Here is a 17,364-nt window from a genome sequence, read left to right as displayed (position 1 = left end):
ACTTTGATAGTTTAGAATGGGATAGTAGTTTAGGAGGGTCTAAACCCTGCAATGCATTTGCATTCTGTAAAGGGGCCATGGCAGGCAGCTTTTTAAAATATAAGTAGCACGTGCGCTCTCACACACACACACACACACACACGCGCGCGCGCGCACAGCTCTATGAGTTTGATGGAGCGATTACGTAACAAGTGAACCACCCCCACTATATGTCGTCCTCCTAAACTCTAACCAGCATGGAAATCGTGTACCTATGCGTGAGTTTGTGACTGGATGTGTGTATGTGTGCTGGGTTTTTAGGGACACGCCCACCTTACGTGAACGCCCCCAATCGTGGGATCGCGTGCCTCCGATAGGTCGGCGCAGGAGATGCTCGGGCTTTATAAAGGACCAGGTTGCTACTAGTTGCCCTGCTGCTGCTTTCATCGCTCATTTCTGTCTTAATTCCATCTTTTGTACCTCCGTTACCACCATGCCCAGCAACCATAAGAAGAACAAGCGCCGCATGAGGAAAAAGGTAAGCAAAGGCCGGTGAAGAAAGCATGACCACAACACACTTTCCATATCGGTTATCGCGGAGACGTCTGTATGCACATGTGGGGCATATTCCTCAGCCAAGAACAATTTGTTTAGGGAGCGAGCGCCAGCAGGCTCCGGCGCGCACACGTTGATCAAGACTGTGCGTAAAAGCTCGCTCACAATGAGGCGCGCAATTATGTATGTGTTTTGTTTTCTATTTTTCTCTTTCTGTTTGTCATGGATATTTAAATCCTTCTACGGTTACCGTATATTTGTACCAGTCAAATTGTTTGGAAAAAGGTGGGAGTATAACTCGTCCCCAAGCCAATTAGGGCCGTTTCCGCGAACAGGATATTTTGAGTTACGTGATCGCAGTAATTTCCACCTTATGGTGGTTATAGAATACAACACCATTCTCTTAATTAATTTCGACTTCAACTTTACTAAAGGTTCAAAGTAGGCCTATTGCCGTGTATCCAGCACGTGTTTGGGGCTGTTTTTACTGACTGATTTAATTAAAAGTGACTTAGTCACTTTAATTTACTAATTCCCTAATTGTTACAGTAATAAAGAGACAAGTTATTGACACTTTACTAGCGGGATGGTATTTCTCGATGCTCTGTGGGCGAGGCTGGGTTGGGCCGCGGGAAGCGCGTGAGACTGCATGTATAGAATCTCGCACTTCCAACGCTGGCACGTGTTTCACCATCCCCACCTCTGCACTGGTCTGGTTGTGGCCCGGCCTCACACATGCACTGCCTTTTCTATTTCACCCCGGTTTTATTTTAAACCACGCCCCCTTTTTTTGTAAAAACGTGTACCTTTTAACATTTTTTTTTTATAGCTCGACACATTTCCCCCAGCTTCATTATTGTGCAGCAGGTCTTTCACCTAGCATAAAAGCTACACTGCTTGGTGTGCTAACGATGTCATAACTTGTTTTGGCTCGGGCCTGTATCTGGTGCTCTGGTTTGGCTCTGGCCAGGCCTGTATTTGGTCGTATCTTGGAGGAATGTCCCACTGAGGAGCCTCGCCAGGCAGCAGCCGTCTGCTCAAGCTCCCAACACCCAGGGCAGCCACCATGGCTCCATGTTATCTTTCCTTTAAGACGACCGGTCAGACTCAAGAGTCGTCGCCCTTGCCTGGGGCTGGGTTGGGGGAGTTTTGGCCAGAGAGCCGGATACGGACCAACATACAATGCACTCATGCACTTAGTGCCTTCACACACACGTGCCAGACCCGCACAGACAGGACCCGGCGGGCTTACAGGGATTGGTGGTGTACAGTAAATGCCTGCTCTATAGTGGTCTGTGGCTGCGGGTCGACAAAGCTCTGCTCAGCCTGTGATTGTAATGTGATTAAGGGCTGATTATGATGTGATTAGGCTGGCCTGTATGGGCCCCTGGCCGGAGGCCCCCCGGCTCTGCTGACTCGTGCAATTTCTCTTCTCCGCTTCACCAAACCTGTCAGAATCACTCCCATTCCACCGAATGGCTTCCATTATCTACGGTGGCATGTCTGGCCCGACCTGTAAACAGCCCAGAAAGGCCTTTCCAGCATTAAGCCGGGTGCAAACCCATCATACGGGCTGGGATGGACAACAAAATGCTATTGCTAGGGAAAACCCTGGCAGCTAATCGTTAACCTGGGGAAATGGCAGCCAAGTGTTAAACCAGAGTGTGTGGGAGAAGGCCCATAGCACATGGTGTCCTGATAACCTTTAACGCCCAGATCGCCTCGTGGTCGGTGTGTTGTGGTTGGCGTTTCGAAAAACCCATGCACGGTTTTGTATTCGCATATCATGGAATCAAGCTTCTGGGTATCAGAAGGGCTTTGTTTGGATGAGGGACTCGCCTATAGGGTGCTATGAAGGCATTGTAATGTATGCGAGCAGTGTTTTGTCCATTGTAATGATTACAGAAGTGTTTTTGTTTTTTCATTGTTATGTATACAAGCAGTGTTGAGTTCCTTTCCAGTGGGTTAGTCAAAATGTGTAAGTTGTTAGTCTGAAGCTATGTTCCTATTGGAGGGTAGTGGGGGAGTGAAGGATGTGGGGGAGGGCAGTTCAGAAGGGACAACATGTTCCATTTAGCCGACGGGGGGATAGTGGGTAAAAGCATGGCGAGTAAAGTAGCCCATTTTGCACTGCTACTCTGCATTAATAAATGAATGCGTGTATCTACATGTGGCTATTTCATGTCTGTTTTCCTTCTGAAGGCTGTTTGCATACTTTGGCGTGTTATCTACTGTGCCCCAGGATAAAACTTTTTCATAAAACCCTGGCTTGGTACTACTATTACTCATTATGTAGGCACTGTTCAGTGCATTATGTAGGCTGCACTGAACAGTGCACACTTTGTATTGGGTTTTATTGCTGTATTTTAACTGCGCCTATAGCCAGAGGATGTTTGTTGTAAAGCAATGGCTAGTGAATTGTCTTTGATAGATGCATAATTTTTATTTTTTTTGCGGATGTGTGCAAGTGGCCGAAATGTAAGAATGGTTTGTGTAATTGAAAATTACCGGCTATTTTAATGAATGATTGAAGTGTTTCTGAATAAGTTCACCAGCTGTTCTATATGCCCTCTCCAAACATGGCTTGTTTCTGCAAAGGATAAATGTATGGAACCATCTCAGCAGAATGAAAGGTCAGCACTGTGAGGGCAAATGGCACCCAGCTCCTATGCACTCTGCAACGGGAACATAATGTCCTATTGGCTGTGTGAGCTCCATGGACCACACTGCATACACCCGCTCGCAAGAATGTGATATGAACAGGCACATGCATGCATGCTGCATGATCTAGTGTGTCAAGCAGGGAATGGAACCCCAAACCTCTGCAACCCCTAACCTTGAAGTGGATGTTGTTGAGCTCATATCTCCATTACCCGTCAGGAATTCCTCTTCCTCCTCCTCTTCACATCTCCCCCCCCCCTCAATCTCAGCACCCCTCCCTCTCTGCCTTCCTGGAGCTGTATATGCCTTACTGTTCTGCCTCCATATGTACCAGGAACGCCCCCCTCACACTCCCTCACATATCATTTCAAAGACACTATATAGCGCTTGCATGCCAAGTTGTGAAAAGCCTTCACACAGCTGCCGTCAGACACTAAACAGTCGAGGTAGGGGATCTTTGGAGTTTTGGAGCTGGTTCTGAACGTGGCACATTTCTTTGATGCGCGCTCTCACTTACTTCGCTTGCTCATACACTCGGGAGTAGTTACATATTCAGTGAGTGGAAGTGGGCGGGGCCCACTGTTGCTTGCAGTTAACTTAGCGCAGCGCAGCCAGTGGTTTGGGTCAGTCGCCTCTCCGCCGCTATCTCAACAGAGGGTTTCTAAATGGGGCAGATATTGAGCAGGCTCCGGGTTCCTACCCCCCCACCTCTGGACACCAGCGCTGCTGCGGAGACCCAGGTGAGCCCCTCCCCCCAACCCCCCTCCCCATACCATATAGGGGGTGTGGTTAGGCTAGTAGGTGGGTGTGTCTCGTGCTAAAACTGAACATTTTGTACCGCTCTGCTTTCGGGGGTCTATCTTTCCCAGTCTTCCAAATCCTTTTTTTTTAAGTTTTTCTTCCACCACTTCTCCCTCATCCTCTAATCCCACTCCCCCTTCCTAACTTTTACCTTTACCCTTTTTATATCACCGCTCCTCAAAATGTAGACGTGCTAATGTTACCAATCTGGTTCTCGTCTCAATCTCCAACTTCTATCACTTTCTTCGTCATCTAATCAGTGCTTTCATCTCTGTCCCCGTGTGTGTGTGTGTGTGTGTGTGTGTGTGTGTGTGTGTGTGTGTGTGTGTGTGTGTGTGTGTGTGTGTGTGTGTGTGTGTGTGTGTGTGTGTGTGTGTGTGTGTGTGTGTGTGTGTGTGTGTGTGTGTGTGTGTTGCAAGGCCCAGGGCAGAACAGTCAATGTTGGGGGGGGGAGGGTTGTAATATAGTCTCCTCTTCGGCTTCTTGGCATGTATTTAAGGCTAGTGGGTGGGGGAGAACCAATGTTATCTGTCTTTTATAGGGTTGGGCGTCGGTGGCGCTATAGGAGGACACTGTTGACGTGTTAGAACCAAGTGATTTACTGTAGGGGAGGGGGGGTATTTGGTATGTTCCTTTTGTAATGTAACCCATGACGCTGCAGGAGTTGGTTGTAATGTCTGAGGTTCTACCCACAAATTAACTTCTGTACATGTCGTTCATGGCAGTTTGTTGGGAATACTACAGGACATTCAGGAGCCAGCTACTCCCCCAGTGAGCCAAACTTTTAAAGACTTGTCCCCTGGGGGTGATCCCTCTGCCCCCCCTCATAACTGTACAGGCATTGTGCTCCACCTAAACCTCCACCCAAACCAATCCGGGTGGGGTGCGGGTTTGGCTGGAGGGAGGTGTGGGTGACCACCAGTTTTAGAGTTGTTTTCCACCGGACACCTTTTGTTCTTTGTTTGTAGAGCCAGTCTCTCTCTCCCTCCCTGTCTCTCGCTCTCACATTCTTTCTCTCCTTCCGAAACTTTTTTCTTGCTGTCGTTGCGCAAGGACTGTATAGAGTCCTATGGAATCTATATATATGTGTGTGTGTGTGTGTGTGTGTGTGTGTATATATGCTATACGGCTGTCCAAACAGGACAGCCAGTCAAGCATGTAATGTATGATGCCTGCTTTTAGACGGTAGAACCTGACGCATTATTTAGTTGCTTCACTCCTTTTAACCATTTATTGTCTGTTGGCCTTAATTCGTTTTATTAATTACTCAGCTTTTAATTTCTAGCATGTGATATCAATGGATATGCAATTGCCTAACTATTAATCATATCTAATTCTGTGATATCACGCAATCCTTATACTGAAGGCTTTACAGTTACAGTATCTAGTGAGGTTTCTCTGGAACTAGATTGGAGTCGGTACACTCTGTACTATTACGACTTGTTTTATACTTTGAAAAACTCATCCGTACTGCCTCCTGTGGGTCTCGTGTCGAAGCGATTTTGCCACAAAGTGTTTTTGTTTTCGACAATCCTTAGAGTTGCCTAGAGGGTGTTGATGGGCTCGCTGCACCTGGACCCCAACACGAGCACTAACAGGGGGCCTGTAGGGCCTGTTCGGTACACAATTTCCTCCTGTAGTGTGCGTCTGTGTCCATTTCATGCCCTCTCCCAAACGCCTTCACACCCCTCCATCTTTCCCTCCCTCCCCAGTTAGTAGCACCAACTAGCCCCCTGTAACCACTTTACTGCTGTACACTTGGAGGAAATGCTATACGTTTCCTCTGCATGGAGCTCATTGTTGCGCAAGTATTACACTGCTCCTCCTTCTGGCCCCAGTGTCCGGACCACTCAGAGGTGTTGCCTGGGGGGGGGGGGGGGGGGGCACACCCGGCTGCTGTATCCCTAGCGTCTCGCCTGCAGAAAGACGGGCCTCTCTGTCTTCATCTAGCGTTGGGGGTCGTCTGCCCCCTGACGGGCTACATTAGGGTGTCACCATGTCCCGGGATGGGCCTGGCCCGACAGCTGGTCTCCAACAGGCTTCCCCCTCCGCTTCCCTGGGACTCCGGTCACAGGGAAGATGTAGTGCAGGAGTGATTTTTCCGACTCAACATGGAGGACGGTACATGCAATATTCATGCACTGCGCCTCCCCACTTGTCGTTACAGCTCAGATCACGCCTGACCGGGCCAAGTGTGCACGCACAGGCTCACGCATGCAGGGGGAGAAAATGTCTGGTGGTTTAGGTTGTTGTTTTTGCTGTCTCAACATGAAGATTATATAATCATTCCAATAATGACAGAGCCTGAACTCCCAAATTCATCAAGTGAAAGTCCTCGCCAGTGTTTTCAGTCAAATTCCTGCGTTGGCTAAAGTAGCACAGCACAGTAGTGTGTAATGAGCAAGAACGACTGGCTCACCGCACAGATTCTCACACCTCTGCAATGTCATAATGTTGAGCAGTGAATTTACTTTTGACAACTAGAGTAAAGGGGATGGTAAAGATAATCTCTTACTTTATAATATGAATACACAATTTGAGTATCCTGACAATATCGATACCAATGGCTACAATGGGCTGCCTTGGAGTTTCTAGTTTGTTTGTCATATGCGCGTCAATGGCTCGACAAGCAACCTTCATTATAACATAAACGCCTTTGTTACGACTAGTTGTATTTGCATAATGTATGTATGCATCTACTTTAAGTGCTTACAAAAACCTGTTCACTGACTTTCATTTAGCTGCAAGCACATATTTCTTCATGCTCGTGCCCCTCCCAACACCTTGCCTAGAACAGATTGTTGTTCGTGGGAAAAGATTAGTGCGTGCCAAGGTGTTTTGAGATGTGTATTTGAAGGCATCTGTTCGCTTTCAGTATTTGATGTATGGGTTTTCCCTTGTCATAAATAATGACTTGCTTTCTCTTTCCCTCCTTCCCAGTTCCTCGCCAGCCAAACAGAGGCTGTAGAGATCAAGGTAAACAGAAATTGGACACTAACTGGCTCATAATACTTGTCAATTGCGTTGTCTATGCTATGCATGTTGGCTCTAAAGTACCAATGGCTGGTGTGCTAAACATATTTCTGTGTTTGTCCAGAAACTGCAGGACTCTGCTTTGATTCTGCCGGGGCAGAAGATTGTATTTCCAGCTTCTCTGATCACGCCAGTGAGAGAAGTGAAGCCTGTGGTCTTGGCCAAAGAACATGTTGCCAATGTTCCCAAAGTTGCCAAGGTTGCCAAACCCCGAAAGCCAGTGCAAGCAGATGTTATCGATGGGATCTGCGCAAAGGCACCCAAGGCCAAACCTGCAGCAGCTGTGGTGGCAGCCGTGGTCGCTGAAGCCATAGCCCCAGCAGAGAAGGCAGTTTGCAAACCTGTGCAGGCACCAGTTGCTGAAACCAAAGTAGCAGCTGAAGTAATGGCAGAGGAGGCGGTTGCTGTCCCGGAGGTAGCGGCTGAAGTACCGGAGGTAGCGGCTGAAGTAACTGCGGTGGAGGCTGTTGCTGCACCAGTGGTGGCAGAGGAGGCCGTTCAAGTGGTAGCAGAAGAGGTGGTTGACGTACCGTTTGTAGCCGCTGAAGTAACGGCAGAAGAGGTTGTTGCCGCACCAGTGGTAGCAGAGGAGGCTGTTGAAGCACCAGTGGTAGAAGAGGAGGCTGTTGTAGCAGCTGAAGTTATGGCAGAGGAGATTGTTGTGGTTGCAGCTGAAGTAGCAGCAGAGGAGGCTGTGGCTGTACCAGTGTTGGCCGCTGAAACCGAAGCCACACCAGAACCCACGGCAGCAGCAGATCCAGTAGTGGTGGAGGCTGTGGTCGCTGAAACCGAAGCAACACCAGTACCAGCAGCAGAGGAGGCCGTTTGTGAACAAGTATTAGCCGCGGTTACTGAAACTGAAGCGACGCCAGCAGCAGAAGTCGATGGTGGTGAACGAGTTTGTGCCGCAGTTACTGAAACTGAAGTCCTACCTGAGCCAGCCGCAGCGGAGGAGGCGGTTGTCGATGCCGCAGTCACCGAAACCGAAGTCCTACCAGCAGCAGTGGAGGAGGCAGTTATCGATACAGTGATTGACGCAGTTACCGAAACAGAGGTCCTACCTGAACCAGCAGCAGCGGAAGCAGTGGAGGAGGCGGTTATCGATGGTGTGTGTGCCGCAGTTACCGAAATCGAAGTCTTGCCAGCAGAAGTGGAGGAGGTGGTTATCGATACCGTGATTGCCGCTGTTACAGAAACCGAAGTCCCACCAGAATCGGCAGCCGTGGAGGATGTTAGCGAAACAGTCTCAGCCGTGGTAACAGAAACCGAAGTCGTAGCGGAAACCACAGTGGAAGCAGAGTCGGGAGTTAAGGCTTCTTTGGAAGTTGAAGCGGTTGTTGAGGAGGTGGCTGTAGCGTGCGAAAGTGAGCCATCCGTGGTGGCCGAAGTGCAGGTTGAAGAGAAGAGCGTCGAGGAGGAGGTTGTGGTGTTGACTGAAGAAGTTGTCACAGTAGCTGAAAACACAGAGGTATACATGTTTGTGTTGGTGGGGGTTTAACCTATAGAGGGCAATTCAGGCCAATATTAACTTTTTTTATAACGTATAGCATTTTAAGTCGAGATTTGGACCAGCATTTATCTGCAGCACTATGTAGCACACATTCTTTTAGGACTTGGTTTTGATTTGAACCGGATTCTTTAGTGTTAACTCTTTCTGTCTGTGATCCCTATGGAACGCAGAGCACACTGGAGGTATTGGCAGAAGACCTCTGTCACCTCAAGCAGACGGCTTTCATCGAAGAGGCTTGTCTGACAGAGCTCCCAACAAAGACCATGACAATGGTAAGTCAACCTTCGATCAGTGTACACATTTGGTTTTTAAACTGTGCTAGGAGAAGAAAAGAATAAAACCTTGCATCAATTCATCGGATCCATTTGTTAGATTCTTCTCATATGTTCTAATAACATATACTAACCAGGCCTTTCTTTATAGCTCACACTGGAAAAACGTGCTCACAAATCAATTTAAAGTTATTTTATATGCTAATGTCATGTGTTGTGTTTATTCTCCTCCCCTTGCAACTCTGCAGGAGATTTCCCCTCTGGAAGGCCTGGTCTCTGCTGAGACTCCGGTTGATTTACATTGAGAACTCGGTCCACGTTGAGATCCGCATGTGACGCAATGCAGGTTTGAACATTACTCCAAACGCAGCCCTTAACCGCTGAACCAACTCATGTTTTTATTGAATTTTCTTACATATTCAGTTCACCTAACGTGTTAACCTTCGTTCTGTTCTTCCCCTCCTGTCTCCTACAGATTCAATTGAATGGACGGAAGACTCTATCCAGGGGCTGAGCAGTCACACTCTACCCTATCCATTTATCAAAGGGTTTAACACAGAACTTTCAAACAATAATCACACTAAAGTGCCTTATTAAGTAACATGATGTTCTCCAAGGAATCGACTCGTCTTCGGCCCTATCGGGTATAATCTGGACCAACGGGTATCTTTAAAGGATGCACATGGGTTGCGGGGGTTGATTTGGGTACATATGGCTTTGTTAGGGTACATGTGGGGTAGAACACATAGGAGGTCCAATACATGGTCCCACCCGAGGCTCGTTGCCACGGAGACAGTGTTCAATGTTGAAGACGCTATACCAGCCAGGCGCTTCAATCAAGTCCATTTTTTCCTCGTTTTTATTCCCCGTTTTTTTTTTCTTTCACCTTTTCTATACTGTGTTTTATATAGTCCATACAATGTGCTTTAGCAAAGCCCAGAAAAATTGATGGGATTTTGTTGGTTGGGACAGAAGAACTTTCATCTTTATGAAATAAATGAAGCTGTAACTCAACTGAATAAAGATTACAAATGTGATATTGATGTTATTTCTTTGGTGTTGTTGGTTGCGGTACCTTGATTTTGATTATTAAATCAGAGGGAGAGAAGGTAGAGCAGGCAAGCTGGGGCTCTGGAGAGTTACTGTAAAGATGCTCTTTGATTATTCGCTGCCTAAAATGTTGAACTGACACAAGACCTCACTTACATACAAACACAGTGGGGTCTTACTATATGCTGATCAACGTGCACAACAAGGAGTTTGTTAAGGGAAAATCCAACATTAGGACAGAATATTGTAACCCTGCCCTTGTTCCTAATTGCTTACATATTCTGGTCGGCCAATGGTCACTGTACATCAGAATCGTCCAATTGCAATCGGTGGACTACTCGGTATAAACATTTTGCATTGGCGAGGAAGGTGACTTTGGTACATTCAGACCCGAGCATAATGTAAACGAGCCTTGAAACCATATAAAAAGTGTCAGGTTATTAATCAAAAGTAGGCGGTGAAGGGCAATAAGAGCTTGGGTATGAGACAATTACAATGATGTAAGTAGATGTAGGTTAACGTGTGTATATATCCATATTGCAGATGGTGATTTAAAATCCTATGCGAGAGCTGTTGGTGCAGCGACATCAATGCATTGTGAGTGACAGACTGGGGTGGAGGAGAGTAGAAGTCCTAGGGGTAGGTTTTGTTTTGGAGTCCCACTGCCAAGGGGAAGAAACCGTTCAGGAGGAGCAATGTTTTTGTATTACGGATCAGAACCTTTCTCCTAGGTGGAAGAGGTGGTGAGCGGGATGGGAAGGATCAGCAAAGATGTTTCCTGCTCCTCCTGGTCCAGGGAGAGGTGGCAGCCGATGCCCAGCCTGGCTGACCCAGTGCTCTGCTCCAGACTGCCCTGTCTCTATCCATTGCAGTGGAGGCAATCAGACTTTGATAATGAGCTGATTTTTACATTGTTTACTTCATTTAGACTCTGTTCAAATCCCTTCACTTGATTTAATCCATTTAAAATGTATTTACTACGTGGCTTTACTAAAATATATTTTCAACCTCTCACTTTGCATGCACTACAGCAAGGGTTCTCAAACTATATGGGGCCGGGGACCCCCCATAGGGCAGAATTTATTTCAAGGACCCCCTCAAAACCGCAACCCAAATGTAATCATATAGGCTCATGTCTATTTTTTCTGTTAGATGCTTTTGAACTCTTTAATGCTTCAATCATTCAGTGCTAATACCACAATAGTGTTAAATAAGCATTTTATTGTATTTTGACATAGCTTATAGTAATATATTGTAAATAATCTATTTACAATATGTAAATAGATTTTACTTTTTTAAATTTTTTTATTTTATAAATGGGTGTATAAAAATTTCACCCACATACACACAAATAGTTGGGCCATTTGGTAATTCATCACAGCAAATAACAATGAATGACAGTGACAACGGTTCGTGCAAAAAACATTGATGTAACAGACAATACACTGTTGAACAAATAAAATACTCAATGCATTGAGAGAAAATTGTTTTAGTAGGTAAATCATGAATCAAAGCTAAATCTTTGTGTGTGTGTGGGGGGGGGGGGGGGGGGAGGTGTTGAGCAAGTAAAAATGAACTGCAACAATAGTGCAACAGGCTTTTTGATAAGTATAGTGCTAAAAGACAATGAAAATGTACTGATGCAGTAACAGGTACAGAGAGAATCAAACTTTTTAACTTTTTGAGAGAGAGAGAGAGAGGCAAATACAATTAACTGTAGAAACACAGTGGAACACAATGTAACAAGTGCAAAATCAACTCTTTGATTAATCAAATCAAGTAGTGTTAACAGACAATACAAAAGCACTGATATAAGGTGACAATAATGCATACTCGTAAACAGAAAGACAGATGAATAGGCACCCCATATTAAGAAGATTAATGTGTCACTAATGAGATGGGTGTGCCTGTCTCTCACTACATAGTTTGTCCAGTCTTGGCGTGATGGACGATAAACAGACTCTAACATCACTCTACATGGAGACGAGCTCTGTACTTTGTCTTCATTGCAGTCAAAGTTGAGATCGATGACTCGCATAAGTAAGTAGTACGAAATGGTAGCAATACCTGCATGGCCTGTGCTGTGAGCTCAGGATACTCACGTGAGAGGGAGGGCCAAAAGTCTACATGGCTCACCTGCTGGAATCGGGCCTTCAGAGTCCGATCACAAGATAAGTCCACCAACTCATCCTCTGCTTTGCTAGTGAGGCCGCTACATGTTACTCCTGGAGGAAAGAGATCTCGCACCCAGTCGTAAGCATCAGTATTCACGTCCGCGAAGTACCAATTGAAGTGCTTTCTGAGTGCAGTGAGGTGAGAGGTGGCTACCTCTTTCAATGCAGCAACTGACAGGTCGTTTGCGTGAAGATAATCCGTGAGTTGCGGGAACATGTCGGTCACTTCATCTTGGAGTCTTCTTCTCCATAGCTCAGTTTTCCTCATAAAAGCAGTTATTTTGTCGCTTACGTCAAGGATGGATGCATAGCGTCCCTGGATGGAGAGGTTGAGGCTATTGAGAATGTTGAATACATCCACAAGATATGCCAATTTGGCAACATACTCGGGGTCGGAAAAAAACTCTGCGAGGTCGTGCTTTTCAGTCCTCAGAAACTCTGACATCTCACTGCGTAGCTCGAATACCCGCTGAAGCACCTTCCCACGAGAGAGCCCCCTTACTTCAGAATGGTAAAGCAGTGTGTCATGGCCCGCATCCAGCTCCCGACAAAGTTGCCCAAACAGACGTGACTGCAATGCCCTCGACTTAACAAAATTAACTGCAGTTACAGTTGTACTCAACACAAAGTGTAGATCTGGTTCCATACCTTTGGAGGCGAGCGCTTGCCGGTGCAGCATACAGTGCACAGATTTCACTTTTGGATTTACTGCCTTTATCCGAGTGACAACGCCACTCTTTCGGCCCGTCATTGCTGCAGCTCCATCAGTGCAAACAGCCACACATTTTTCCCAACTCAGCTCATGGAACTCAAAAAACTCGTTCAGATCTTGAATACCTCCTCGCCGGTTGTCCTGCCAGGGACCTCTTTGCAGAACAAGAAGTCCTCCAGAATGGCTCCATCCCACAGGTAGCGAACAAGAGTGATTAGCTGTGCTGCGCTTGCCACATCAGTTGATTCGTCCAACTGTATGGAAAATTGCACCTCACTGCAACGAAGTCTCCCCAGAAGCTGCGATACGATATCATCCGACAGGTCATCGCTCCTCCGCTTCACGGTGTCATCGGAGAGATGTATGCTTTTTAATTTATTTGCTGCCTCTGTCCCGAGCATTATCTCACACATACCCACTGCTGCTGGGAGGATCAGCTCTTGTGCGATGGTATGAGGCTTCTTGCATTTTGCTATCTGCTGAGCCACTAAAAATTAAGCCTTCTGTGCCCTCTCAGACGTTGTGGCAAAATTAGTGAGTTTTCATTGTTGATGGATATATTCTTTACTTTTCCTCACAAAGAATTCCTTTGATTTATCACTGTACTCTGGGTGCTTGGTTAGGAGATGACGCTTTAGCTTAGCGGCCTTCATTGATTCGTTCGCTAGCACTTGAAGACACACAACGCACATTGGCTTCCCACCACTGTTCTCAATAAATCCAAAGACAATGTAGTTTTCGTCGTACCTCCTAACTTTTCCGCTTTGTTTAGGATTATCAGTATTAGGCCTTTTTAAATATTTATCCATTGTGGATTCTCCTCAGGAGGCTACTTAAAAGTTTTCAGACTCGAGCATGCGTTGACAGATTGAGTAATGTTAACAGAGTTACTATTGGCCCAAAATCAAAGCAGAGGGAGGGCTGAACACAATGCGCCTGTTTAATTGGCTTTCATTTAGTTATTCAGCTGCGAGATGTGAAGTTAAAGCCTGAGGGAGACGTAATGTAAAAGCCGAGTGTTCATTGGTTTAACTTTACGCCGACGGGAGTAATGACAACAGGCCCAGCACTTTCTCTGCGGACCCACGGAGGTCCGGGGACCCCACTTTGAGAACCTACATTGTTATGCATGTTACATAGCATAGCATAGGCTAGTCCTATTCAGAGCACTGGTAATCCCCATTTGTTAATCCTGGATGTTTGTATCTGGATCAAGGTGATCCAATGCAATGTTGCTTTGAACAAATGGGCCCAGGGATCTGAACGATTCCACGGTGTCAACTGGAGGGTTCGACCTGATGAAGGGGGTGGTTGGGGCTGGGCTCCTTCTGAAATCTACTGCAATCTTTAGTTTTCAGAGAGTTCAGCTCCAGTTGGTTCAATGTGGCTAGGTGATCCACTTCCTTTCTGTAGGCGGACCCATTCCCATTGGAGATTAATCCAATGAGGTCTGTGTCGTCCGCAAACCTCAGGACTGACAGAAGGCTGGCTAGAGGAGCAGCTGTTGGTGTAGAGGGAGAAGAGAGAACACAACCTGGGCGGGATCCGGTGCTGACGGTCCGAGGCTCAGAGACAAGCTTACCCGGTCGCACGTGCTGCTTCCCGTGGGTTAGGAACTCAGTTATCCAACCTCCAGCTTAACTCGGGCAGGCTCAACTGGGACAGCTTGTCCTGGATCTGACCTGGGGTGATGGGGTTGAATGCGTTCCTGGCGTAAGTGCCGGGGGAGTCTAGGCGCTGGAGGATGAGGTGGAGTCCCGTTTAGACTGCGCCCTCTACAGGCCTGTTGGATCCTTAGGGGAACTGCAGTGGGTCGAGGAGGGGGGTTGGCATTGTGGTGGGTGAGTCATCATGAGGCGCGCAAAGGGCTCCCTAACCGGGTGAGGTCCGGGTGACTGGTCTGTAGTCATTAAGGCCTCTGGTCCCCTGCTTTTTGAGGACGGGGTGATGGTAGATGGCAGGTGCATTCAACCAGCGAGGTGTTAATGTTGCCTGTGAACACTTGAGACAGCTTCAATGTAGAGAGTGTAGAGAGGGGAGACAGTGTCTGCAGGCGCGTCGTTAGACCTGGGCATTCGAGGCTATAGCCCCGGATCTTTTGGGAATAGTCCCGGATCGCTGTGCCGTCAAAAAATAAATAAATAAATAATAATAATAATGATGAAAATAGCCCCGTAGAGTATACTTCTTTGTGGTTGCATTACCAGCAGCCATAGATGCAACATTGTAGCCATTAAAAACTGCAAAATTCTGACGTGTCCATGTATGGGCAGATTTAGAATAATTTGTTGCAAAATGTTGCAAATTCAACGTCGGTATTCTTTCATAGCGCATCTCGTCGATAATGCTGTTTCGTGCTGCTAGCCTTTTAGTGAGATCAGAGAGTGTTGAGAAGGACAGTAATAAAATATATTTTGTAAGATGGATATAAGAAGAGAGACCCGCAGTGAATTCAACCCGGTCCACACTTGACATCGGGTAGGTGCATGACAGTGGTACCGTAAAACTTCAATAGCCCGGGCTTTTATTTGTTTCAATCACTGAACTTTCGAACAATAGTCTTGCTCAGCAAAGATGGGAAATACTATCAAATGTATTATTTAAACCAGTATGAATATTAGTAACCTAGGTTGCCTGGTAAGTAGGTGGTAGGTAGGCCTGCCCCGACGTGAGTCAGACATGACAATTGGTCTTTCCTTTCCTTCTCAAACTACGTTACAATTGCATATTTCATCAGCCCGATTTTCAAATTTTCTCGCGGGAGAAACACCCGAACCCCCCTTTTAAAAGGACTCTAACTTCTGGGCTTTAGCCCCGAATGTTTTCAATTGCTAGCGACGCTCATGAGTGTCTGGTCCGGCTGTCTTGTAGGGGGCTGTCACTTGAAAGGTTTGTGAAAGTCCCTAGAGGTCCTAAATACAATTTAGCATACAGAGTAATGTATATTGGAAAATCGTTTTTCCCAGATCTAATTACTTCATTATGAAGATGAAGAAGAATCTTCAATCAGAATAGAGTATTTCCTATTTCAGTTCATCCTAAAGCCTGGAACTTGATATCTGCCACTGTCTTCATGGTAAGCCAAACATACAACGGCCCAATGAGTAGCTCAAAGAAAAACTAAACTGAATTATCAGCATTCTTTAAAACCAAAATGCTACACAGAAAACATGATTGGTTGCTCAATACGTTTTTGATCTGTATTTATGTATATCATCATCATCATCATCATCATCATCATCATCATCATCATCATCATCATCATCATCATTATGTCATATTATCAAGTACTTTTACCAAAGAGAAATGTTGAATGGAACATTGAGTATAGAAGTTTTACCTGCATGTGACAGGTTTACAATTCCACAATTTCTTTACAAAAAGGTATCAAAGATCAGATCACAAACGTGGTGGATGAGCATGTCCATTTCTTAAAAGAAAAAATGAGGAGCCTAGTTATTTCACACGTGATTCTATTCTATCATTCTTCGATTCATCAGAAATATTTTTGTTGAACCTCAACAGGACCAGGGTGCATATATTTTGAAACCCATGCCAAACCTGTACATTGATGTCCATCTATGGGTCAGTGTAGGTAATACAGAACAGATGAACAGCTTGATTAACCCAAAAAAGGCATACAAATATATATATATCCGTACCAGTACCAGTATATTTTACATTTCGATCGGTTGTCACTTAACACATTTAATAACAATTAAGTGTATGATGTATGATTTGATCAGACATTGATCTGGACAGGAGGACCACCACGTTATCTCCTGCGCCTGACCTCCTGACTGACAACCCCGTGATGACGTCAGCACCTGTCACGGAAGTAGCGATGGTGCGTCGGCCTGTTCACACCGCTAGGTAGAGGATCATGTTTGTACCCCGAGTCAAAACGCCTGGCTATCTGTTTTAATAATTCAAACCGATAAACCCGTCGGTGTTCTTTGGAGTATTCCCTGGGGGATTAAGACGTCTATCGTCCGCTACCTGAACCGAGCTTCTGGGTGAGCCTGGCGGGAGGGCAGCAGGACAAAATGTCCCTCTTCCAGTCTGCACTTGATTTCCTTGCCGGGCCCGGTTCGTCTGGAGGGGCCGGTCGGGACCAGAATGACTTCGTGGGACAAGTCGTGGAGCTTGGTGACATGAAATTGAGGATTAGGAGGGTGATCGCAGAAGGTGAGCTATGGCGCTGACCTGGAGGTGGAGGGTCCAGAGAGCTAGCCCCTCACAGCTAGCCCTCACGGCTAGCTCACGAACCCTTCTGATAAGGGAGTTTTTCTTACCCTCTTGGGGGCTAGGGTCAGGGAAGTGTCATAAATATTTGGCCTGTCAACCTCTTTGATACTGTACCGGTGATTAAGGGCTATACAAATACAATTTAATTTAATTTAATTCTGATAGCAATCACTGAACAACCGCTGGCTAGCCGACCTAGCTACGTTAGCCCAGAGTCTCCAGATAAACAAGATGTGGCCTATCGTTTACCCATCTCTACGATTACCAAATGTTCTGTTTTGTGATACAATAGTGTGCTGTGTTTACAAAGTATTTGTAAGAATAGAAGCCGATTAGTTTCACTGTTTGAAAGACATGTCATGACTGTCA

The 17,364-nt window shown here is 46.2% G+C and overlaps 2 protein-coding genes across 4 annotated transcripts in view; both read left to right on the top strand.

Moving 5' to 3' along the window:
• The first annotated feature begins 434 nt into the window (after positions 1–434).
• On the top strand, positions 435–9,759 carry LOC307079237 (uncharacterized protein). Of its 3 annotated transcripts, XM_079741436.1 has the most exons (7): positions 3,813–3,935; positions 6,937–6,972; positions 7,094–7,591; positions 7,622–8,497; positions 8,710–8,811; positions 9,060–9,157; positions 9,287–9,759. In XM_079741436.1, exons 1-6 carry the CDS (start codon positions 3,861–3,863, stop codon positions 9,114–9,116), a joined length of 1,644 nt encoding a protein of 547 aa, XP_079597562.1. In that variant the 5' UTR covers positions 3,813–3,860; the 3' UTR covers positions 9,117–9,157; positions 9,287–9,759. The 3 variants fall into 3 exon arrangements, with proteins under 3 accessions (XP_079597561.1, XP_079597562.1, XP_079597560.1); XM_079741435.1 differs by lacking the exon at positions 3,813–3,935 and adding an exon at positions 435–517 and having other exon boundaries at positions 7,094–8,497; XM_079741434.1 differs by having other exon boundaries at positions 7,094–8,497.
• A 6,829-nt stretch (positions 9,760–16,588) lies between these two features.
• The window catches only part of gak (cyclin G associated kinase), a 37,442-nt gene continuing 36,666 nt past the window's right edge, over positions 16,589–17,364 (top strand). The window contains 1 exon segment of the mRNA XM_079742382.1: positions 16,589–16,935. Within this exon segment, the coding sequence (XP_079598508.1) occupies positions 16,794–16,935 (142 nt within the window). The 5' untranslated portion in view covers positions 16,589–16,793.

The sequence above is a fragment of the Pollachius pollachius genome (assembly GCF_949987615.1).
Source record: "Pollachius pollachius genome assembly, chromosome: 1".
In the NCBI taxonomy this organism is placed as follows: Eukaryota; Metazoa; Chordata; class Actinopteri; order Gadiformes; family Gadidae; genus Pollachius; species Pollachius pollachius.
The sequence above is the reverse complement of the archived record's forward strand: the minus strand, read 5'-3'. Positions and strand labels throughout refer to the sequence as shown.

Coding starts and splice junctions, on each gene's coding strand:
- LOC307079237 (XM_079741434.1), top strand. CDS start 3,861: ATGGGGCAGATATTGAGCAGGCTCCGGGTTCCTACCCCCCCACCTCTG. Junction 3,936..6,936: donor GCGCTGCTGCGGAGACCCAG/GTGAGCCCCTCC, acceptor CCTCCTTCCCAG/TTCCTCGCCAGCCAAACAGA. Junction 8,498..8,709: donor CAGTAGCTGAAAACACAGAG/GTATACATGTTT, acceptor TATGGAACGCAG/AGCACACTGGAGGTATTGGC.